General features: G+C 46.4%; 5 protein-coding genes and 4 non-coding genes across 9 annotated transcripts; all 9 read right to left on the reverse strand.

The window, feature by feature from the left end:
* Window positions 1-171: 171 nt before the first annotated feature.
* LOC143003742 (fetuin-B-like) lies at window positions 172-2,924 on the reverse strand. Its single transcript, XM_076154556.1, has 7 exons — window positions 2,366-2,924; window positions 2,091-2,204; window positions 1,931-2,009; window positions 1,590-1,756; window positions 1,104-1,217; window positions 670-801; window positions 172-556 (listed from the first exon to the last, which is right to left on the reverse strand). Exons 1-7 carry the CDS (start codon window positions 2,561-2,563, stop codon window positions 299-301), a joined length of 1,062 nt encoding a protein of 353 aa, XP_076010671.1. The 5' UTR covers window positions 2,564-2,924; the 3' UTR covers window positions 172-298.
* A 481-nt stretch (window positions 2,925-3,405) lies between these two features.
* Window positions 3,406-3,477, reverse strand: trnah-gug (transfer RNA histidin (anticodon GUG)). The gene has a single exon. It is a non-coding gene; the product is annotated as a tRNA-His (tRNA).
* A 362-nt stretch (window positions 3,478-3,839) lies between these two features.
* Window positions 3,840-6,611, reverse strand: LOC143003654 (fetuin-B-like). Its single transcript, XM_076154428.1, has 7 exons — window positions 6,038-6,611; window positions 5,759-5,872; window positions 5,595-5,673; window positions 5,258-5,424; window positions 4,772-4,885; window positions 4,338-4,469; window positions 3,840-4,224 (listed from the first exon to the last, which is right to left on the reverse strand). The coding sequence occupies exons 1-7, from the start codon at window positions 6,233-6,235 to the stop codon at window positions 3,967-3,969; spliced, it is 1,062 nt and encodes a 353-aa protein (XP_076010543.1). The 5' UTR covers window positions 6,236-6,611; the 3' UTR covers window positions 3,840-3,966.
* Window positions 6,612-7,077: 466 nt separating this feature from the next.
* trnah-gug (transfer RNA histidin (anticodon GUG)) lies at window positions 7,078-7,149 on the reverse strand. The gene has a single exon. It is a non-coding gene; the product is annotated as a tRNA-His (tRNA).
* Window positions 7,150-7,511: 362 nt separating this feature from the next.
* LOC143003652 (fetuin-B-like) lies at window positions 7,512-10,342 on the reverse strand. Its single transcript, XM_076154425.1, has 7 exons — window positions 9,778-10,342; window positions 9,497-9,610; window positions 9,333-9,411; window positions 8,930-9,096; window positions 8,444-8,557; window positions 8,010-8,141; window positions 7,512-7,896 (listed from the first exon to the last, which is right to left on the reverse strand). The coding sequence occupies exons 1-7, from the start codon at window positions 9,973-9,975 to the stop codon at window positions 7,639-7,641; spliced, it is 1,062 nt and encodes a 353-aa protein (XP_076010540.1). The 5' UTR covers window positions 9,976-10,342; the 3' UTR covers window positions 7,512-7,638.
* A 475-nt stretch (window positions 10,343-10,817) lies between these two features.
* On the reverse strand, window positions 10,818-10,889 carry trnah-gug (transfer RNA histidin (anticodon GUG)). Its single transcript has one exon. It is a non-coding gene; the product is annotated as a tRNA-His (tRNA).
* Window positions 10,890-11,251: 362 nt separating this feature from the next.
* LOC143003651 (fetuin-B-like) lies at window positions 11,252-14,068 on the reverse strand. Its single transcript, XM_076154424.1, has 7 exons — window positions 13,508-14,068; window positions 13,237-13,350; window positions 13,077-13,155; window positions 12,670-12,836; window positions 12,184-12,297; window positions 11,750-11,881; window positions 11,252-11,636 (listed from the first exon to the last, which is right to left on the reverse strand). Exons 1-7 carry the CDS (start codon window positions 13,703-13,705, stop codon window positions 11,379-11,381), a joined length of 1,062 nt encoding a protein of 353 aa, XP_076010539.1. The 5' UTR covers window positions 13,706-14,068; the 3' UTR covers window positions 11,252-11,378.
* A 479-nt stretch (window positions 14,069-14,547) lies between these two features.
* Window positions 14,548-14,619, reverse strand: trnah-gug (transfer RNA histidin (anticodon GUG)). Its single transcript has one exon. It is a non-coding gene; the product is annotated as a tRNA-His (tRNA).
* Window positions 14,620-16,020: 1,401 nt separating this feature from the next.
* fetub (fetuin B) lies at window positions 16,021-19,901 on the reverse strand. Its single transcript, XM_076154423.1, has 7 exons — window positions 19,631-19,901; window positions 18,969-19,082; window positions 18,660-18,747; window positions 18,314-18,480; window positions 17,773-17,883; window positions 17,371-17,457; window positions 16,021-17,025 (listed from the first exon to the last, which is right to left on the reverse strand). The coding sequence occupies exons 1-7, from the start codon at window positions 19,835-19,837 to the stop codon at window positions 16,330-16,332; spliced, it is 1,470 nt and encodes a 489-aa protein (XP_076010538.1). The 5' UTR covers window positions 19,838-19,901; the 3' UTR covers window positions 16,021-16,329.
* Between the last annotated feature and the right edge of the window lie 2,022 nt (window positions 19,902-21,923).

The raw sequence follows: 21,923 nt of genomic DNA on the forward strand, positions 1-21,923 counted from the left end.
CACACATTATTATCAACTAATTGTAGTATAAGTGGCTAAGATGACAAAAGCCCAGTGTGAATTGTCAGTGTTTACATTGTTGAACACTAGCCACTCCTATACAGTAGATGGCGCTATTAACATAAACCTTCAACAGGTAATATGAAAGGAAGGATAGCAATGAACTCTGGGTAATGCAAATGAAAGGGTTTTAGTCTGATTGTTTATAAGCATATTGTGGACCTTTATAAAAAAGTAGTTCTGATATTTTCTTTGATAAACTACATACAATAAATGAACTGTCTGGGGGCGTGGCCAATCAGAGCCTGAGCGAAATGATGCCAAGGTGGTGCCTGGCTTGTCCGGGGCAGGACCTGGCAGCCGGGGAGGACCTGGGTGAGGCCGGACGGTACACCACGGTCCCGAGGGAGCCTGCGGGTGCGGAGACGGGTCGGTCCGGTCCGGGCGTGACTGCATGCGCGTGCTCGTGGGGATGCAGGTGCGTGTGGTTGTGATCCTGAAGCTCAGCGTGGCCAACGTCTGCAATTGCATGGCTCAGCTTCTCCGCGTTCGCCGTCTGCAGAGGACAGAATGGGTCATGGGTGTTTGAGGTAACTTTTGATTGTTTATCCCATTTGAATTTTTGTAAGGCGCCGCTTTAAAGCGTGGCGCTGCAGGTGAGTCCTGTACCTGAGGCTCGTAGATCTCACAGTTGACTTTCACAGCCGTCCTGTGAAACTGGCTGTCCTTCCTCTTGACAGGACGCCTCCACACAAACACTTCATCACTGGTCATGTGTGAGCCCAAGCAGAAGCCTCTATGCTGGGAGAGAAGAACTGCACCGTCACTTCATCCTGCTCGTGTGGAGTGTGAACGTGGTGTGTGTCAGCTGTGTGCTAACTCAGCTAACCAGGTCTCAGCACTGAGACAACACTCACCAGAATGCAAGACACCACAACTTTCAAAGAAACTGCATCTCAAGTCCCTTACTTAAGGTGATTTCACAAAAGTTCACGACTTTCAGGTACTTTCCATCTAAACTGGGTCAGACCTGAAAAGTGAACACCAAAGATGTCCAGCACACTTAGTCTGGATGTGTGTGTGTATGTGTGTGTGTTGCTTACAGCAAACTGGCAGTCCATAGGTGTGCAGTTGCTCAGCTCACTGTCAGCTGTTTTGTTGGAACACACAGTCTCCACGATGGTGAACTCCACAAAGTAGGAGGGGCCAACAACCCACTGAAGAGCACACACACACAGACAGATGTGGTTATAAGTTAAGTAAAACACATATATATGTTCACTATGACCTTTGACCCTGAACCCTCTGTATGTTGTCATGGATCTGTATCCTATAGTAACTTCCTGGTGCCTTCTAACACAGTTCTATTAGGGAATCCAGGAGATATGTTTAGCTTTTATTGTGGAGGAAAGAACTTCTATCTTTGTGTTGTAGACAGAATAACAACATGGATCCATACGGGTCCATTCAAAGACCTGAAGAGAAGCACAAACATCTCAAAAATGCTTCAATAATCAGTCAGCGAGTTCGGCCGTCTGGCTTTAAAGTGATGTGACATTTTTGTGTCTTCGTTCAGTCTCTGTGCTCACCTGTGAACTGGCTTTGGTGATGTTCTCCAAACTAAAGTAGTTGGCCAGGTAGCTCTCCTTATTAAATCTCTGCAGGGATAGATTTGCCGTCTCCTTGACAACGGGCTCTTCCAGGTTGTCCGCTGTGGGGCAGTCGGGACACACGTTCAACACTGCAACGGCAGGAACTGAACACAACACACACACACACACACACACACACACACAGGTTTTATTTTGAAATTTTTGGTTAGTTTCAGTTTAGCATTGCTCTTTTTGCATTTAATTTAGAGTGAATATAAACAGCACAAATGCTGTCATATATAGTGGCAAAGCTTTAATCAACAGTTGAAACACTGTACCTTCACGCAGAGCGCAGGAGAAGCTCTGAAGTTTGACTTGAGTGTCGACAAAGGCCGATACCTCACACTCTCCATATACCTACAGGATACACACACACACACACACACACTCACACATTTGGACTGCAGCGAGTTCATTTTTAAGTCTGGTGATATTTACTGGAATGTCTCCGATGGTTCTGATTTCACACTCTTTCCATGGTTTCCTGCTTGTGATGTGGCATTTGGTTTCCATGACATCGATGGTCAGCTTGTAAAGTGACCCGCCTTTCTCCTGGTCACGCACACACACACACACACACACACACACACACACACACACACACACACACACACACACACACATTATACCGTTTGATGAATTCTAGTCTATTTTCTTCACACACGTCTCTTGGTCCAGTCCCCCCGTGTTTCCATCCCTGAGCGTGCCCTCACCTTCTCCTGCTGGAGGGCGACGTCGTACACCCTGTTGAGGCCCAGGACGTATCCGTGTGTGCGGTCCTGGTTGATCTGCTCCAGGGCTTCCTCTGCTGCCCTCACCGCCTCGGGGCTCAGGCAGCCTGGGGGCTCCGGCCCAGCCCTGCCCCCCTGCAGCAGCACGGCCAGGCACAGCACCAGCAGACACACACTCATCCTCAAGCACAGGCACACTGACACACACACTAAAAACACCTGGTGTCACACAAATGAAAGGCCTGGATGCCTATCCTGACGATTTCCCTCTGCTGAATCGTGCAATTCTACGTTTTCTCTTCAAAGAGAATGCGCAGCTGACGCTGGTCTAGCCGGACTTTCCCCTCTTTCCTGAAGGATGAGCAAACAGCTGTTATCTGCCGCAGGCCAATGGCTGAGCCAGGCTGGATTGTGGGGTCATAGTGCACCAGGGAAGCGATGACCCAGTCACAGAAAGACTCATATCTACAGAAACTTAGACTCTCATGACTGCGAAAACGACAACAAAGTCAACTGAGAGCAGAACTAAGCCTGGGGATGGTGTTGCTCCAGGTCCACCTCTCCTTTATGTTGAGCCAATGACTCTAAAGTGGATGTTCTGGCCACAGAGTGCCAACTCAGCGGGAAAGTACAGAGGGTCTAATGATTGCGAACATGTCTTTTTGTCGATTTTTAACCCTGTGTGGTTTGGTTTCAGGCAGACAGAGATAAGATGTGTTTGCTGAGTGTGTCAAACTGATTTATGTCCACAGAGATAATGGACGCACATAAAACAAGCGATCATCCGGTAAACAGAGAGAATGTTTGTTGTGTCTGGTGCTTGAAAACTACCAAAGGCTGATTTCCATGTTGTTGTCTGCTTTTTTTGTATTTGATTTGACCTTGGACCTTGGAATCTGTCAAATGGATCCGAACGGAACCTCAGAACTTGACTTAATTTTGCCTTCTTCAAATCAGGACAAGAGCTTTGCTGTCCGTGATGACAGCTACTTTACTCTGCACAGGGTTAAACATCCAAAACGTGCCGTGACCCGGATTCGAACCGGGGTTGCTGCAGCCACAACGCAGAGTACTAACCACTATACGATCACGGCGGTGGGTTCAGTTCCCACAACCCGCTGTATCAAAGTGAACTGAGCGCACAAGGAACTAATCATCATTACGGTTTTAGGAAGAAATTAATCTTTACTTGCTGAGTCTAACAAACCAAAGCAGCATGTAGAGTAAATATATACGTGCAATCATTCAACAAATGAACTCATACTGAAAGAACTAACTCTAAATACACACATTATTATCAACCAATTGTAGTATAAGTGGCTAAGATGACAAAAGCCCAGTGTGAATTGTCAGTGTTTACATTGTTGAACACTAGCCACTCCTATACAGTAGATGGCGCTATTAACATAAACCTTCAACAGGTTATATGAAAGGAAGGATAGCAATGAACTCTGGGTAATGCAAATGAAAGGGTTTTAGTCTGATTGTTTATAAGCATATTGTGGACCTTTATAAAAAAGTAGTTCTGATATTTTCTTTGATAAACTACATACAATAAATGAACTGTCTGGGGGCGTGGCCAATCAGAGCCTGAGCGAAATGATGCCAAGGTGGTGCCTGGCTTGTCCGGGGCAGGACCTGGCAGCCGGGGAGGACCTGGGTGAGGCCGGACGGTACACCACGGTCCCGAGGGAGCCTGCGGGTGCGGAGACGGGTCGGTCCAGTCCGGGCGTGACTGCATGCGCGTGCTCGTGGGGATGCAGGTGCGTGTGGTTGTGATCCTGAAGCTCAGCGTGGCCAACGTCTGCAATTGCATGGCTCAGCTTCTCCGCGTTCGCCGTCTGCAGAGGACAGAATGGGTCATGGGTGTTTGAGGTAACTTTTGATTGTTTATCCCATTTGAATTTTTGTAAGGCGCCGCTTTAAAGCGTGGCGCTGCAGGTGAGTCCTGTACCTGAGGCTCGTAGATCTCACAGTTGACTTTCACAGCCGTCCTGTGAAACTGGCTGTCCTTCCTCTTGACAGGACGCCTCCACACAAACACTTCATCACTGGTCATGTGTGAGCCCAAGCAGAAGCCTCTATGCTGGGAGAGAAGAACTGCACCGTCACTTCATCCTGCTCGTGTGGAGTGTGAACGTGGTGTGTGTCAGCTGTGTGCTAACTCAGCTAACCAGGTCTCAGCACTGAGACAACACTCACCAGAATGCAAGACACCACAACTTTCAAAGAAACTGCATCTCAAGTCCCTTACTTAAGGTGATTTCACAAAAGTTCACGACTTTCAGGTACTTTCCATCTAAACTGGGTCAGACCTGAAAAGTGAACACCAAAGATGTCCAGCACACTTAGTCTGGATGTGTGTGTGTATGTGTGTGTGTTGCTTACAGCAAACTGGCAGTCCATAGGTGTGCAGTTGCTCAGCTCACTGTCAGCTGTTTTGTTGGAACACACAGTCTCCACGATGGTGAACTCCACAAAGTAGGAGGGGCCAACAACCCACTGAAGAGCACACACACACAGACAGATGTGGTTATAAGTTTAGTAAAACACATATATATGTTCACTATGACCTTTGACCCTGAACCCTCTGTATGTTGTCATGGATCTGTATCCTATAGTAACTTCCTGGTGCCTTCTAACACAGTTCTATTAGGGAATCCAGGAGATATGTTTAGCTTTTATTGTGGAGGAAAGAACTTCTATCTTTGTGTTGTAGACAGAATAACAACATGGATCCATACGGGTCCATTCAAAGACCTGAAGAGAAGCACAAACATCTCAAAAATGCTTCAATAATCAGTCAGCGAGTTCGGCCGTCTGGCTTTAAAGTGATGTGACATTTTTGTGTCTTCGTTCAGTCTCTGTGCTCACCTGTGAACTGGCTTTGGTGATGTTCTCCAAACTAAAGTAGTTGGCCAGGTAGCTCTCCTTATTAAATCTCTGCAGGGATAGATTTGCCGTCTCCTTGACAACGGGCTCTTCCAGGTTGTCCGCTGTGGGGCAGTCGGGACACACGTTCAACACTGCAACGGCAGGAACTGAACACAACACACACACACACACACACACACACAGGTTTTATTTTGAAATTTTTGGTTAGTTTCAGTTTAGCATTGCTCTTTTTGCATTTAATTTAGAGTGAATATAAACAGCACAAATGCTGTCATATATAGTGGCAAAGCTTTAATCAACAGTTGAAACACTGTACCTTCACGCAGAGCGCAGGAGAAGCTCTGAAGTTTGACTTGAGTGTCGACAAAGGCCGATACCTCACACTCTCCATATACCTACAGGATACACACACACACACACACACACACACTCACACATTTGGACTGCAGCGAGTTCATTTTTAAGTCTGGTGATATTTACTGGAATGTCGCCGATGGTTCTGATTTCACACTCTTTCCATGGTTTCCTGCTTGTGATGTGGCATTTGGTTTCCATGACATCGATGGTCAGCTTGTAAAGTGACCCGCCTTTCTCCTGGTCACGCACACACACACACACACACACACACACACACACACACACACACACACACACACACACACACACACATTATACCGTTTGATGAATTCTAGTCTATTTTCTTCACGCACGTCTCTTGGTCCAGTCCCCCCGTGTTTCCATCCCTGAGCGTGCCCTCACCTTCTCCTGCTGGAGGGCGACGTCGTACACCCTGTTGAGGCCCAGGACGTATCCGTGTGTGCGGTCCTGGTTGATCTGCTCCAGGGCTTCCTCTGCTGCCCTCACCGCCTCGGGGCTCAGGCAGCCTGGGGGCTCCGGCCCAGCCCTGCCCCCCTGCAGCAGCACGGCCAGGCACAGCACCAGCAGACACACACTCATCCTCAAGCACAGGCACACTGACACACACACTAAAAACACCTGGTGTCACACAAATGAAAGGCCTGGATGCCTATCCTGACGATTTCCCTCTGCTGAATCGTGCAATTCTACGTTTTCTCTTCAAAGAGAATGCGCAGCTGACGCTGGTCTAGCCGGACTTTCCCCTCTTTCCTGAAGGATGAGCAAACAGCTGTTATCTGCCGCAGGCCAATGGCTGAGCCAGGCTGGATTGTGGGGTCATAGTGCACCAGGGAAGCGATGACCCAGTCACAGAAAGACTCATATCTACAGAAACTTAGACTCTCATGACTGCGAAAACGACAACAAAGTCAACTGAGAGCAGAACTAAGCCTGGGGATGGTGTTGCTCCAGGTCCACCTCTCCTTTATGTTGAGCCAATGACTCTAAAGTGGATGTTCTGGCCACAGAGTGCCAACTCAGCGGGAAAGTACAGAGGGTCTAATGATTGCGAACATGTCTTTTTGTCGATTTTTAACCCTGTGTGGTTTGGTTTCAGGCAGACAGAGATAAGATGTGTTTGCTGAGTGTGTCAAACTGATTTATGTCCACAGAGATAATGGACGCACATAAAACAAGCGATCATCCGGTAAACAGAGAGAATGTTTGTTGTGTCTGGTGCTTGAAAACTACCAAAGGCTGATTTCCATGTTGTTGTCTGCTTTTTTTGTATTTGATTTGACCTTGGACCTTGGAATCTGTCAAATGGATCCGAACGGAACCTCAGAACTTGACTTAATTTTGCCTTCTTCAAATCAGGACAAGAGCTTTGCTGTCCGTGATGACAGCTACTTTACTCTGCACAGGGTTAAACATCCAAAACGTGCCGTGACCCGGATTCGAACCGGGGTTGCTGCGGCCACAACGCAGAGTACTAACCACTATACGATCACGGCGGTGGGTTCAGTTCCCACAACCCGCTGTATCAAAGTGAACTGAGCGCACAAGGAACTAATCATCATTAAGGTTTTAGGAAGAAATTAATCTTTACTTGCTGAGTCTAACAAACCAAAGCAGCATGTAGAGTAAATATATACGTGCAATCATTCAACAAATGAACTCATACTGAAAGAACTAACTCTAAATACACACATTATTATCAACTAATTGTAGTATAAGTGGCTAAGATGACAAAAGCCCAGTGTGAATTGTCAGTGTTTACATTGTTGAACACTAGCCACTCCTATACAGTAGATGGCGCTATTAACATAAACCTTCAACAGGTAATATGAAAGGAAGGATAGCAATGAACTCTGGGTAATGCAAATGAAAGGGTTTTAGTCTGATTGTTTATAAGCATATTGTGGACCTTTATAAAAAAGTAGTTCTGATATTTTCTTTGATAAACTACATACAATAAATGAACTGTCTGGGGGCGTGGCCAATCAGAGCCTGAGCGAAATGATGCCAAGGTGGTGCCTGGCTTGTCCGGGGCAGGACCTGGCAGCCGGGGAGGACCTGGGCGAGGCCGGACGGTACACCACGGTCCCGAGGGAGCCTGCGGGTGCGGAGACGGGTCGGTCCGGTCCGGGCGTGACTGCATGCGCGTGCTCGTGGGGATGCAGGTGCGTGTGGTTGTGATCCTGAAGCTCAGCGTGGCCAACGTCTGCAATTGCATGGCTCAGCTTCTCCGCGTTCGCCGTCTGCAGAGGACAGAATGGGTCATGGGTGTTTGAGGTAACTTTTGATTGTTTATCCCATTTGAATTTTTGTAAGGCGCCGCTTTAAAGCGTGGCGCTGCAGGTGAGTCCTGTACCTGAGGCTCGTAGATCTCACAGTTGACTTTCACAGCCGTCCTGTGAAACTGGCTGTCCTTCCTCTTGACAAGACGCCTCCACACAAGCACTTTACCTCTGGTCATGTGTGAGCCCAAGCAGAAGCCTCTATGCTGGGAGAGAAGAACTGCACCGTCACTTCATCCTGCTCATTTGGAGTGTGAACGTGGTGTGTGTCAGCTGTGTGCTAACTCAGCTAACCAGGTCTCAGCACTGAGACAACACTCACCAGAATGCAAGACACCACAACTTTCAAAGAAACTGCATCTCAAGTCCCTTACTTAAGGTGATTTCACAAAAGTTCACGACTTTCAGGTACTTTCCATCTAAACTGGGTCAGACCTGAAAAGTGAACACCAAAGATGTCCAGCACACTTAGTCTGGATGTGTGTGTGTATGTGTGTGTGTTGCTTACAGCAAACTGGCAGTCCATAGGTGTGCAGTTGCTCAGCTCACTGTCAGCTGTTTTGTTGGAACACACAGTCTCCACGATGGTGAACTCCACAAAGTAGGAGGGGCCAACAACCCACTGAAGAGCACACACACACAGACAGATGTGGTTATAAGTTTAGTAAAACACATATATATGTTCACTATGACCTTTGACCCTGAACCCTCTGTATGTTGTCATGGATCTGTATCCTATAGTAACTTCCTGGTGCCTTCTAACACAGTTCTATTAGGGAATCCAGGAGATATGTTTAGCTTTTATTGTGGAGGAAAGAACTTCTATCTTTGTGTTGTAGACAGAATAACAACATGGATCCATACGGGTCCATTCAAAGACCTGAAGAGAAGCACAAACATCTCAAAAATGCTTCAATAATCAGTCAGCGAGTTCGGCCGTCTGGCTTTAAAGTGATGTGACATTTTTGTGTCTTCGTTCAGTCTCTGTGCTCACCTGTGAACTGGCTTTGGTGATGTTCTCCAAACTAAAGTAGTTGGCCAGGTAGCTCTCCTTATTAAATCTCTGCAGGGATAGATTTGCCGTCTCCTTGACAACGGGCTCTTCCAGGTTGTCCGCTGTGGGGCAGTCGGGACACACGTTCAACACTGCAACGGCAGGAACTGAACACAACACACACACACACACACACACACACACACACACACACACACACACACACACACAGGTACATCGTAATTCTGCTCCTTTTTTATTAGGTTTTATTTTGAAATGTTTAATTTTTGGTTAGTTTCAGTTTGGCATTGCTCTTTTTGCATTTAATTTAGAGTGAATATAAACAGCACAAATGCTGTCATATATAGTGGCAAAGCTTTAATCAACAGTTGAAACACTGTACCTTCACGCAGAGCGCAGGAGAAGCTCTGAAGTTTGACTTGAGTGTCGACAAAGGCCGATACCTCACACTCTCCATATACCTACAGGATACACACACACACACACACACACACACTCACACATTTGGACTGCAGCGAGTTCATTTTTAAGTCTGGTGATATTTACTGGAATGTCTCCGATGGTTCTGATTTCACACTCTTTCCATGGTTTCCTGCTTGTGATGTGGCATTTGGTTTCCATGACATCGATGGTCAGCTTGTAAAGTGACCCGCCTTTCTCCTGGTCACGCACACACACACACACACACACACACACACACACACACACACACACACACACACACACACACACACACATTATACCGTTTGATGAATTCTAGTCTATTTTCTTCACGCACGTCTCTTGGTCCAGTCCCCCCGTGTTTCCATCCCTGAGCGTGCCCTCACCTTCTCCTGCTGGAGGGCGACGTCGTACACCCTGTTGAGGCCCAGGACGTATCCGTGTGTGCGGTCCTGGTTGATCTGCTCCAGGGCTTCCTCTGCTGCCCTCACCGCCTCGGGGCTCAGGCAGCCTGGGGGCTCCGGCCCAGCCCTGCCCCCCTGCAGCAGCACGGCCAGGCACAGCACCAGCAGACACACACTCATCCTCAAGCACAGGCACACTGACACACACACTAAAAACACCTGGTGTCACACAAATGAAAGGCCTGGATGCCTATCCTGACGATTTCCCTCTGCTGAATCGTGCAATTCTACGTTTTCTCTTCAAAGAGAATGCGCAGCTGACGCTGGTCTAGCCGGACTTTCCCCTCTTTCCTGAAGGATGAGCAAACAGCTGTTATCTGCCGCAGGCCAATGGCTGAGCCAGGCTGGATTGTGGGGTCATAGTGCACCAGGGAAGCGATGACCCAGTCACAGAAAGACTCATATCTACAGAAACTTAGACTCTCATGACTGCGAAAACGACAACAAAGTCAACTGAGAGCAGAACTAAGCCTGGGGATGGTGTTGCTCCAGGTCCACCTCTCCTTTATGTTGAGCCAATGACTCTAAAGTGGATGTTCTGGCCACAGAGTGCCAACTCAGCGGGAAAGTACAGAGGGTCTAATGATTGCGAACATGTCTTTTTGTCGATTTTTAACCCTGTGTGGTTTGGTTTCAGGCAGACAGAGATAAGATGTGTTTGCTGAGTGTGTCAAACTGATTTATGTCCACAGAGATAATGGACGCACATAAAACAAGCGATCATCCGGTAAACAGAGAGAATGTTTGTTGTGTCTGGTGCTTGAAAACTACCAAAGGCTGATTTCCATGTTGTTGTCTGCTTTTTTTGTATTTGATTTGACCTTGGACCTTGGAATCTGTCAAATGGATCCGAACGGAACCTCAGAACTTGACTTAATTTTGCCTTCTTCAAATCAGGACAAGAGCTTTGCTGTCCGTGATGACAGCTACTTTACTCTGCACAGGGTTAAACATCCAAAACGTGCCGTGACCCGGATTCGAACCGGGGTTGCTGCAGCCACAACGCAGAGTACTAACCACTATACGATCACGGCGGTGGGTTCAGTTCCCACAACCCGCTGTATCAAAGTGAACTGAGCGCACAAGGAACTAATCATCATTAAGGTTTTAGGAAGAAATTAATCTTTACTTGCTGAGTCTAACAAACCAAAGCAGCATGTAGAGTAAATATATACGTGCAATCATTCAACAAATGAACTCATACTGAAAGAACTAACTCTAAATACACACATTATTATCAACTAATTGTAGTATAAGTGGCTAAGATGACAAAAGCCCAGTGTGAATTGTCAGTGTTTACATTGTTGAACACTAGCCACTCCTATACAGTAGATGGCGCTATTAACATAAACCTTCAACAGGTAATATGAAAGGAAGGATAGCAATGAACTCTGGGTAATGCAAATGAAAGGGTTTTAGTCTGATTGTTTATAAGCATATTGTGGACCTTTATAAAAAAGTAGTTCTGATATTTTCTTTGATAAACTACATACAATAAATGAACTGTCTGGGGGCGTGGCCAATCAGAGCCTGAGCGAAATGATGCCAAGGTGGTGCCTGGCTTGTCCGGGGCAGGACCTGGCAGCCGGGGAGGACCTGGGCGAGGCCGGACGGTACACCACGGTCCCGAGGGAGCCTGCGGGTGCGGAGACGGGTCGGTCCGGTCCGGGCGTGACTGCATGCGCGTGCTCGTGGGGATGCAGGTGCGTGTGGTTGTGATCCTGAAGCTCAGCGTGGCCAACGTCTGCAATTGCATGGCTCAGCTTCTCCGCGTTCGCCGTCTGCAGAGGACAGAATGGGTCATGGGTGTTTGAGGTAACTTTTGATTGTTTATCCCATTTGAATTTTTGTAAGGCGCCGCTTTAAAGCGTGGCGCTGCAGGTGAGTCCTGTACCTGAGGCTCGTAGATCTCACAGTTGACTTTCACAGCCGTCCTGTGAAACTGGCTGTCCTTCCTCTTGACAAGACGCCTCCACACAAGCACTTTACCTCTGGTCATGTGTGAGCCCAAGCAGAAGCCTCTATGCTGGGAGAGAAGAACTGCACCGTCACTTCATCCTGCTCATTTGGAGTGTGAACGTGGTGTGTGTCAGCTGTGTGCTAACTCAGCTAACCAGGTCTCAGCACTGAGACAACACTCACCAGAATGCAAGACACCACAACTTTCAAAGAAACTGCATCTCAAGTCCCTTACTTAAGGTGATTTCACAAAAGTTCACGACTTTCAGGTACTTTCCATCTAAACTGGGTCAGACCTGAAAAGTGAACACCAAAGATGTCCAGCACACTTAGTCTGGATGTGTGTGTGTATGTGTGTGTGTTGCTTACAGCAAACTGGCAGTCCATAGGTGTGCAGTTGCTCAGCTCACTGTCAGCTGTTTTCTTGGAACACACAGTCTCCACGATGGTGAACTCCACAAAGTAGGAGGGGCCAACAACCCACTGAAGAGCACACACACACAGACAGATGTGGTTATAAGTTTAGTAAAACACATATATATGTTCACTATGACCTTTGACCCTGAACCCTCTGTATGTTGTCATGGATCTGTATCCTATAGTAACTTCCTGGTGCCTTCTAACACAGTTCTATTAGGGAATCCAGGAGATATGTTTAGCTTTTATTGTGGAGGAAAGAACTTCTATCTTTGTGTTGTAGACAGAATAACAACATGGATCCATACGGGTCCATTCAAAGACCTGAAGAGAAGCACAAACATCTCAAAAATGCTTCAATAATCAGTCAGCGAGTTCGGCCGTCTGGCTTTAAAGTGATGTGACATTTTTGTGTCTTCGTTCAGTCTCTGTGCTCACCTGTGAACTGGCTTTGGTGATGTTCTCCAAACTAAAGTAGTTGGCCAGGTAGCTCTCCTTATTAAATCTCTGCAGGGATAGATTTGCCGTCTCCTTGACAACGGGCTCTTCCAGGTTGTCCGCTGTGGGGCAGTCGGGACACACGTTCAACACTGCAACGGCAGGAACTGAACACAACACACACACACACACACACACACACACACACACACACACACACACACACACACACACAGGTACATCGTAATTCTGCTCCTTTTTTATTAGGTTTTATTTTGAAATGTTTAATTTTTGGTTAGTTTCAGTTTAGCATTGCTCTTTTTGCATTTAATTTAGAGTGAATATAAACAGCACAAATGCTGTCATATATAGTGGCAAAGCTTTAATCAACAGTTGAAACACTGTACCTTCACGCAGAGCGCAGGAGAAGCTCTGAAGTTTGACTTGAGTGTCGACAAAGGCCGATACCTCACACTCTCCATATACCTACAGGATACACACACACACACACACACACTCACACATTTGGACTGCAGCGAGTTCATTTTTAAGTCTGGTGATATTTACTGGAATGTCTCCGATGGTTCTGATTTCACACTCTTTCCATGGTTTCCTGCTTGTGATGTGGCATTTGGTTTCCATGACATCGATGGTCAGCTTGTAAAGTGACCCGCCTTTCTCCTGGTCACGCACACACACACACACACACACACACACACACACACACACACACACACACACACACACATTATACCGTTTGATGAATTCTAGTCTATTTTCTTCACACACGTCTCTTGGTCCAGTCCCCCCGTGTTTCCATCCCTGAGCGTGCCCTCACCTTCTCCTGCTGGAGGGCGACGTCGTACACCCTGTTGAGGCCCAGGACGTATCCGTGTGTGCGGTCCTGGTTGATCTGCTCCAGGGCTTCCTCTGCTGCCCTCACCGCCTCGGGGCTCAGGCAGCCTGGGGGCTCCGGCCCAGCCCTGCCCCCCTGCAGCAGCACGGCCAGGCACAGCACCAGCAGACACACACTCATCCTCAAGCACAGGCACACTGACACACACACTAAAAACACCTGGTGTCACACAAATGAAAGGCCTGGATGCCTATCCTGACGATTTCCCTCTGCTGAATCGTGCAATTCTACGTTTTCTCTTCAAAGAGAATGCGCAGCTGACGCTGGTCTAGCCGGACTTTCCCCTCTTTCCTGAAGGATGAGCAAACAGCTGTTATCTGCCGCAGGCCAATGGCTGAGCCAGGCTGGATTGTGGGGTCATAGTGCACCAGGGAAGCGATGACCCAGTCACAGAAAGACTCATATCTACAGAAACTTAGACTCTCATGACTGCGAAAACGACAACAAAGTCAACTGAGAGCAGAACTAAGCCTGGGGATGGTGTTGCTCCAGGTCCACCTCTCCTTTATGTTGAGCCAATGACTCTAAAGTGGATGTTCTGGCCACAGAGTGCCAACTCAGCGGGAAAGTACAGAGGGTCTAATGATTGCGAACATGTCTTTTTGTCGATTTTTAACCCTGTGTGGTTTGGTTTCAGGCAGACAGAGATAAGATGTGTTTGCTGAGTGTGTCAAACTGATTTATGTCCACAGAGATAATGGACGCACATAAAACAAGCGATCATCCGGTAAACAGAGAGAATGTTTGTTGTGTCTGGTGCTTGAAAACTACCAAAGGCTGATTTCCATGTTGTTGTCTGCTTTTTTTGTATTTGATTTGACCTTGGACCTTGGAATCTGTCAAATGGATCCGAACGGAACCTCAGAACTTGACTTAATTTTGCCTTCTTCAAATCAGGACAAGAGCTTTGCTGTCCGTGATGACAGCTACTTTACTCTGCACAGGGTTAAACATCCAAAACGTGCCGTGACCCGGATTCGAACCGGGGTTGCTGCAGCCACAACGCAGAGTACTAACCACTATACGATCACGGCGGTGGGTTCAGTTCCCACAACCCGCTGTATCAAAGTGAACTGAGCGCACAAGGAACTAATCATCATTAAGGTTTTAGGAAGAAATTAATCTTTACTTGCTGAGTCTAACAAACCAAAGCAGCATGTAGAGTAAATATATACGTGCAATCATTCAACAAATGAACTCATACTGAAAGAACTAACTCTAAATACACACATTATTATCAACCAATTGTAGTATAAGTGGCTAAGATGACAAAAGCCCAGTGTGAATTGTCAGTGTTTACATTGTTGAACACTAGCCACTCCTATACAGTAGATGGCGCTATTAACATAAACCTTCCACAGGTTTTACGAAAGGACGGACAGCAATGAACTCTGGGTAATGCAAATGAAAGTGTTTTAGTCTGATTGTTTATAAGCATATTGTGGACCTTTATAAAAAAGGAGTTCTCATATTTTCTTTGATAAACTACATACAATAAATGAACTGCCTGGGGGCGTGGCCAATCAGAGCCTGAGTAAAATGATGCCAAGGTTGTGCCTGGCTTGTCCGGGGCAGGACCTGGCTACCGGGGAGGACCTGGGCGAGGCCGGACCTTGGACCTTGGAATCAAATGGATCCGAACGGAACCTCAGAACTTGACCCATGTTCTAGAAAGTTCTAAAAGCCACTCCTCATGTTTCATAGTATGTAGATCGTCAAGACACTAATATGTTAAACATAGCCTCAGCAACAGTCTGCAGCTCGTGCAACGCCGCCCCATAACGGGTGTGTGAGGATCCATTCCAGTGAAACTTAGTAGGCAGGTTGGTCACAATCCAAGGAGAAACTCATTCAGGGGTGGCACTGATCGTCCTGATGGTGGCGCTGTAACAACCACCTTAATGTTGCGGCCTATAACAAAAGTCATAGCATCAAAATTTCTTATTTGCCGTATTCATCACAACTAAGTTCTCTGTCATTTTGCATGCAAATTTGTATTGTTTCTCCTCCAATTTTTGGTCAATTGTCACAAAATTTCACATATAGAATGTCTGGAGCAAGACAGACAAAAGTTGTATCCTTGTTTTTTCTTTTTCCTTGCTGTTTTGCTGGATTTGGCTGCCAAACTTGAGTGGGCGCGGCTCATTGTTCACAAAGTGCTGCATCTCTTAAATTAATCAGTCGACTGTGACCAGACTTGGTAGACATGTGACCTCACTGCTTATGCCAAAAACTGACTGACCTGATGGGGGCGCTATAACAACAGAAATTTGTCAAGAACTTTAGAACTAAGCTGATATAATCAAGTTTGTTCTCTTGTCAGTAACCTGTTAAATTTCATCAATAAGAGACGGAAAGCGTCATAATTGAGCTCTCAGCCTTGGCGAAGGTATGAACTCTTCTGGTTTAATTCAAGGGTTTTTTTCAACAAATCGACTGCATACAACAGTTGGATATTTGTGATGTTTTTAATTATGTTGTGAAAGCAAACACAGAGGTCAGACAAACAGAAAATATAGAAAATACTTTCATGTTTGACAGCTTGAGGATTCACACTCAAAGATCAGCGAATTGATCTGATATTCAAGATTCGTGGACACACGCAAACGTAGATGAGTTTATTTTTTTCTTTATTTTTTCTTTACAGTTTAGTAATTTTATGCCTCATCAAGACGGAAAAAGGAGAAGAAGCTGTTGACGAGCTAACGGCTTCGGTCTCTTCAAGTTGGGAGCCATTGGCTTCTCTATGAGGCCTCGGCGAAGAGCTTCTCCACCAGGGTGGTCCCTGGCAAGGGGGCGGGGCACTCGGCCGACACTGCACTGGGGAAGGCCAGGATGGTGGGCTCTGTCTTCCCAGGGATCTCAGGGTCGGGGTGGACAGGCAGAGTGACTGCCTCCCCGGGGCCGGCGAGTATGTCGAGGACGGCCTGCAGCGTCTGTGGCTCGTCGACGGGGGGCAGCATCCTCACCCTGCCCTCCGGGTGGTCGTGTAAGGAGGTCTCGTGCTCGTGGTCGTGGTGGTGATGGTGGTGCTCGTGGTCGTGCAGGTGGGCGTGCGCGTGTTCGTGGTCCAGGGCGAGTTCGTGGTCGTGGTCGTGGGTGTTGGAAGTGGCGTCGTGGCTGTAGTTGTGATGTTGGTTGGGCGTGTCTCCGGTGTGATCGTGGGCCTTGGTGTGGTGGGCGTGCACGTGGTCGTGGCCGTGCCCGTGTTCATGGGAGTGGTCGTGGCCGTGCTTGTGGGCGCTGTCGTGGCCGTGGTCGTGCGTGTGGTGATGCTCGCTGTCGTTGGCGTGCATGTCGGGGGTGTCGCTGTAGGCGTGGCTCTTTGCGTGGTTGTGGGCGTGGTCGTGAGCTAGGCTGCGGTCCAGAGGTTGTGGGTTGCTGTGGCTGTGGTCGCTCTCTCCGCCCACCAAGTGGAGCTTCTTCTCCCTCTCTGCAGGCTGGAGGTCACAGAGAGAAGGTCACACGTATATAACATGTCATACTTCATTTCTCAAACACAGAAACAGGTCACAGGTATGAATGTAACTAATAACATTGATCTTTTCAGGTAGTGGTGTGTTCGTTTTTACTTCATTACATTCATCAGACAGCTGTAAAAGTTATTTGTTACTTTGCTGAATAAGATTTCTTCCTCATTTCCTTCTTTGATCTCTTTCCTTGTCTTCTTCTTACCTTCTACAGCGAAAACTGATATAACTAAAGCATATTCCTCTGTGTTACTGTGACTGTAACTGAAGTACATGACATGAGTACCTGTTGTTGTACTCAAAGTATGTTCTCACCTCGGGCTCATAGATCTCACAATCTACAGTGACATGATGTTCTCCGTCACGAGCGACGTGGGTGGAACCCTTACAGAAGCCTTTGTGCTGGGGAGAGGAAAAGAAGAGAAACACTTTGAAATATTGATGTTAAGAAGTGAATATAAGTGATACTTATACGTATGTTATAGTATAACTGCCAAAAAGCAACTGTGGCAGAGAAGTTATTTTCTGTGGCTAATGAAGATAGAACCAAACCACCTGGGTCCAGCCCAGTAGGTGGCAGCGTTTACATGTCACTAGCAGCACTTTGCAAAAACGTCCTCCTATGCCACGACAAAATTGACACAACCTCAAACTTTGCCCTCGATATATTCTATCTCCTGTTTGTCTCGAGGTACGTTGGTTGTTAATGTGACTTACAGCGAACTCGCACTGCATGTTGGGGCATTCGTCTTTATCCAGGTCTTTGGTCTTGTCACAGACGGTCTCATCGATGACAAACTCTGTGTTGTAGAACACAGCTATGCCCATCTGCACACACACAGAAACACACGCGCACACAGAAACACACGCGCACACACACAGAAACACACACACGAAAATTGAGTAATTGAGCAACTATACAAGCAGACTTACAAGCATTTCACTGAAAAATTAATGATGAATACATTTGATAATATTTGTTGTATTTCCATTTACCTGCCCAAGGACAATGTGCGCTGTCACTTTAAATCAATAAAGTTCATATTGTAGGAATGCGATACAAAATGTAATAAATAAAATAAGGGAAAATCTGGCTTTGTTGCCAATGGGCGTGGCCTGTAGGAGTTATGATTTAAAGGTTATAGACCAAAATGTAATATCAGTTATCTGGCTGCGTAATATCAGTTATCACAGCGCCACCTTCAGGCTGAGCCGTTACAGCATATTCCCCCCCCTGGTGCTGTGGCGGTAAACTGACCTGGGCTCTGGCACGCGTCACGTTATTGATCTGGAAGAGCTTGCTCATCCCCCCCTCTTTGTTGAACTTCTTCAGAGCCTCGTGGGCCGCATCCACCATGGGGATGTTGTCCACTCTCATGCGTGCAGGGCAGTCAGGGCAGATCGCGGCCACCTTCGCTGAAGGAACTGAAGATATAAAGTAGAAAAATGTATTTACTCTCCAGCTACTGATACTATAATAGCATCGTAAGCAATGAACTACGTATATGACTTGTTTATTCTCAGCAGTCGAGTTGTAACTTCCTGCTGAAGAAAGTGGAAAATAGAGGACGACTACAGTAGGATGAAGGGTGCGTCTTCCTCACCTGGTCTGATGGCACAGTCGTATTTGTACAGACGCACCACTCTCTGAGGCCTGTTCATGTAGATGATGGCCCTGCACTCTCCGTACACCTGCAAAGACAAAAAGACATGTCCTGATGTTGTCATGACAGTGTTGGATAAGCATGAATGCAGCAGTGTGTGTGTGTGTGTGTGTGTGTGTGTGTGTGTGTGTGTATGTGTGTGTGTGTGTGTGTGTGTGTGTGTGTGTGTGTGTGTGTGTTTGTGTGTGTGTGTGTGTGTGTGTGTGTGTGTGTGTGTGTGTGTGTGTGTGTGTGCTCATGTTTTCTAACCGGTGTGTCCGAGGTTCGGCGAGCCATACAGTCTGCTGCGGCCTTCTTGCTTAAGACGTGACAGTTAGTCTCCACAACCTCCATAGTCAGGTAGAAAACTTGACCCGTCTCTTCCTGTAACAAACATTCACATTAAATAAAGCTTTTTTTTGTACACAAATGAGATTTATCTTAAGTCGGATTGACAGTATTCAGAGTTCATTGCCTTTTGTTGGGACATAAATTGTGTCATTGTGTTGCTAAACCTAATCAAATGAGTCATCTGTCCTGAATACCTATCTGTTGTGTTGTCTGGGCTCTGATTGGTCGCCTCTAACCTGTTGTTTTTTGCAAGGGGACCAAACACTAGAGCTACAGTTTAAGCTGCTGCTCCAGGTGAGGATCTGTTGGTTAGACTTTGAAAGTCTCGGTTCAACATATATGAGCATGCATGCAGATTTATGTCAAAACAAACAATTAAATTAGAATGATTTAGACAATTCGGCTACATTTAGGGAAAAAAATGGTCTGATGTTCTGAATTCTTCGTGTTTTGTCCCTTCATCTCAGTAATGTTGAGTTAATTTTAGAAATATGTGTGAAATAATGAAAGATGTACAATACAGGTAGGAACAAATCTAAAGTGTAATTTCCCTTTAAGTTGAGTGTTCCTCAGTGACTTACATGGATCATCAGATTGACGTTGGACAGCCGGTGCATCTTGAGGACGTAGCCAGTCTTGCGGTCTAGGTTGATCTTGTTGAGCGCCTCATTTGCCGCTCCCAGCGCCAGCGCATCTGTACACGAGCCCGGCTGCATGCCGCCCTGCTCCACAGGGGCAGCATACACACACCCTGCCACCAACAACAATGACAAAACGCAGAACTTCATGGTTACGGCCTCTCAGTCCAACACACACAAACACACACAGTTTGAGAGATGATCAGAAAGAGAGAGGGTGCAGGGTGAGGTTTTATAGCCTGCTACACACACAGAAACACACACACACACACACACACACACACACACACACACACACACGCAATCACTGGCCCCTCCTCCCATATCTTCAGGTAAACATAACCATTGACCTCACCCACCCACCATCACATGCACACACAGATCCTGTCCATCCAGGAATGCAGCTTCTGTTGATCAATCATTGCACCAATCAGGCCACTGTACACACTTACACAATGGATCTTATCTGTCAGCAGATGATCGGCCCTGCAGTCAGAGCTTCTTCTTCTCTGGGATCAATACACGGAGCTGGTCGACGGCTATCAGTTGATTCACTCTGGGCGCACATGTGGAAGATGGCGCTCTGCTGATGTGATAGATCGGCGTTACATAATCAATAACTATGTGTAACGAAGCTTTACTGGGAAAGAGCTAACCTGAGCTAACCTGAGCTAACCTGAGCTAACCTGAGCCACGTGCTCAGATTTCTGCCCCGGACAGTAGAGCTGAAGTGTCGTTGTCATAAAGAAGGCCCGATGATTTACGAATGCTGCCGCTCCACGAGAACACGGTGTGGAACTTTGTATTTAACTGAAGTTACTAATCAACTGAATGGCTTGGATGTAATCTTCATTGATCACTGTTATGTTCCAACCCAATACATTTTAAGACATTACCCTATATCTGATGGTGTCAGACAGGCCAATCAGAGCATCAGAGCACATTCTATGTAAACAAACCTTGTGATTACGTTTGTGCCCAACAGGAGGTTTGCTGGCCCGTTTGGGCGCCAGATTCAGGCCGTACCGGGGATGCTGCTCCTCCTATGTGGTCCTGGGATGAGGCTGACCTGACAGGGCCTCGGCTTTTCCTTACTACCTATTTCTTTAGTGACCTTATCTTTCACAACATTGAGCTTTGGGACAGGTAGTTACCTTCCAAAAATGAACTTAAGGGCTTCATATCCATTGATTATCAGAAGGCACAAGTACAGAAAACAAATACCAGTGGATGGAAGGAAATAATAGGTGGAAATCTGTAAAAACAACAAACAACAAACAACGATCCTTGTTTTGAAATCTGTCCACAGTCTGTGTTTTATGTTTGGGGGATTTCACCACTTTAACTATTTAACTAAATCAATGTTGGCGTCTGGATGAACACTGACAGCGAATGTTAAACACCACTGTACCTAATCCAATGTTGACTGAATATTCATGTAGTCTTTACTGAGCAAGCTGTTAAAAGAATCACACGACTTTTATCTTTGGATGAAATGATGTAGAAAAAATGACGGCGGTTGGAAGACAGACAAGTTGTGTTTTCAGAGAGTTGTAAATTTTGCACAAAACCCAGTGATGCTGCTTTGTGCTGTGGAACCTTTGTCCTCAAACACGACTAAACAAACAGTCTGTGGAATCAGCTTGGAAAACTAAATCAATATTTCTCGTTCAGCAGCTGTTTTGCAACATTTGTCAGGTACACATATGTAAGACAAAGAACCTTTAGGGCATGACTGCTCACACACTGCTTGGACTTTACGCTCGGGGTGCTGAAATTCGTGGTCCTCTGCGATAAAAGCAAACACTGCAAAAGACACAATAATCACTGCAAATTCTGTGTTGTGGAATTCTGTGAACAGGATAGATTAAGGATTTCACAGAATACATACACATAATGTTTGGTTGTTACTATCTAACTATGTAAACATACATCTCCCTCCCATGAATTTGATGATGTGACAACATTGATGATGACCTCGGTTAATGATTCATTTGGGATGAAGGGTTGGGGTTAAATTAAGCAACTTAACTGTATTTTGAAAGTAAATATGAGGCAATTTTGTGCAAAATGGTGGTTTGATTATCTGACTTGCAGTTGGAGTTTGTCCCTGACACATATGTCCCCATGCACATTTAGGCTTTAACTGAAAATTAAAACAGAAGCTGAAATATGAAATCCATAACTGCATGAGTAAATTGAGGTCATTCTCAGGGTCTCTGCAGCTTCCAAACAT

Source organism: Genypterus blacodes, unplaced genomic scaffold (assembly GCF_046128005.1).
Source record: "Genypterus blacodes isolate CSIRO-AG114 ecotype Tasmania unplaced genomic scaffold, CSIRO-AGI_Gbla_v1 ptg000062l_1, whole genome shotgun sequence".
Taxonomy (NCBI): Eukaryota; Metazoa; Chordata; class Actinopteri; order Ophidiiformes; family Ophidiidae; genus Genypterus; species Genypterus blacodes.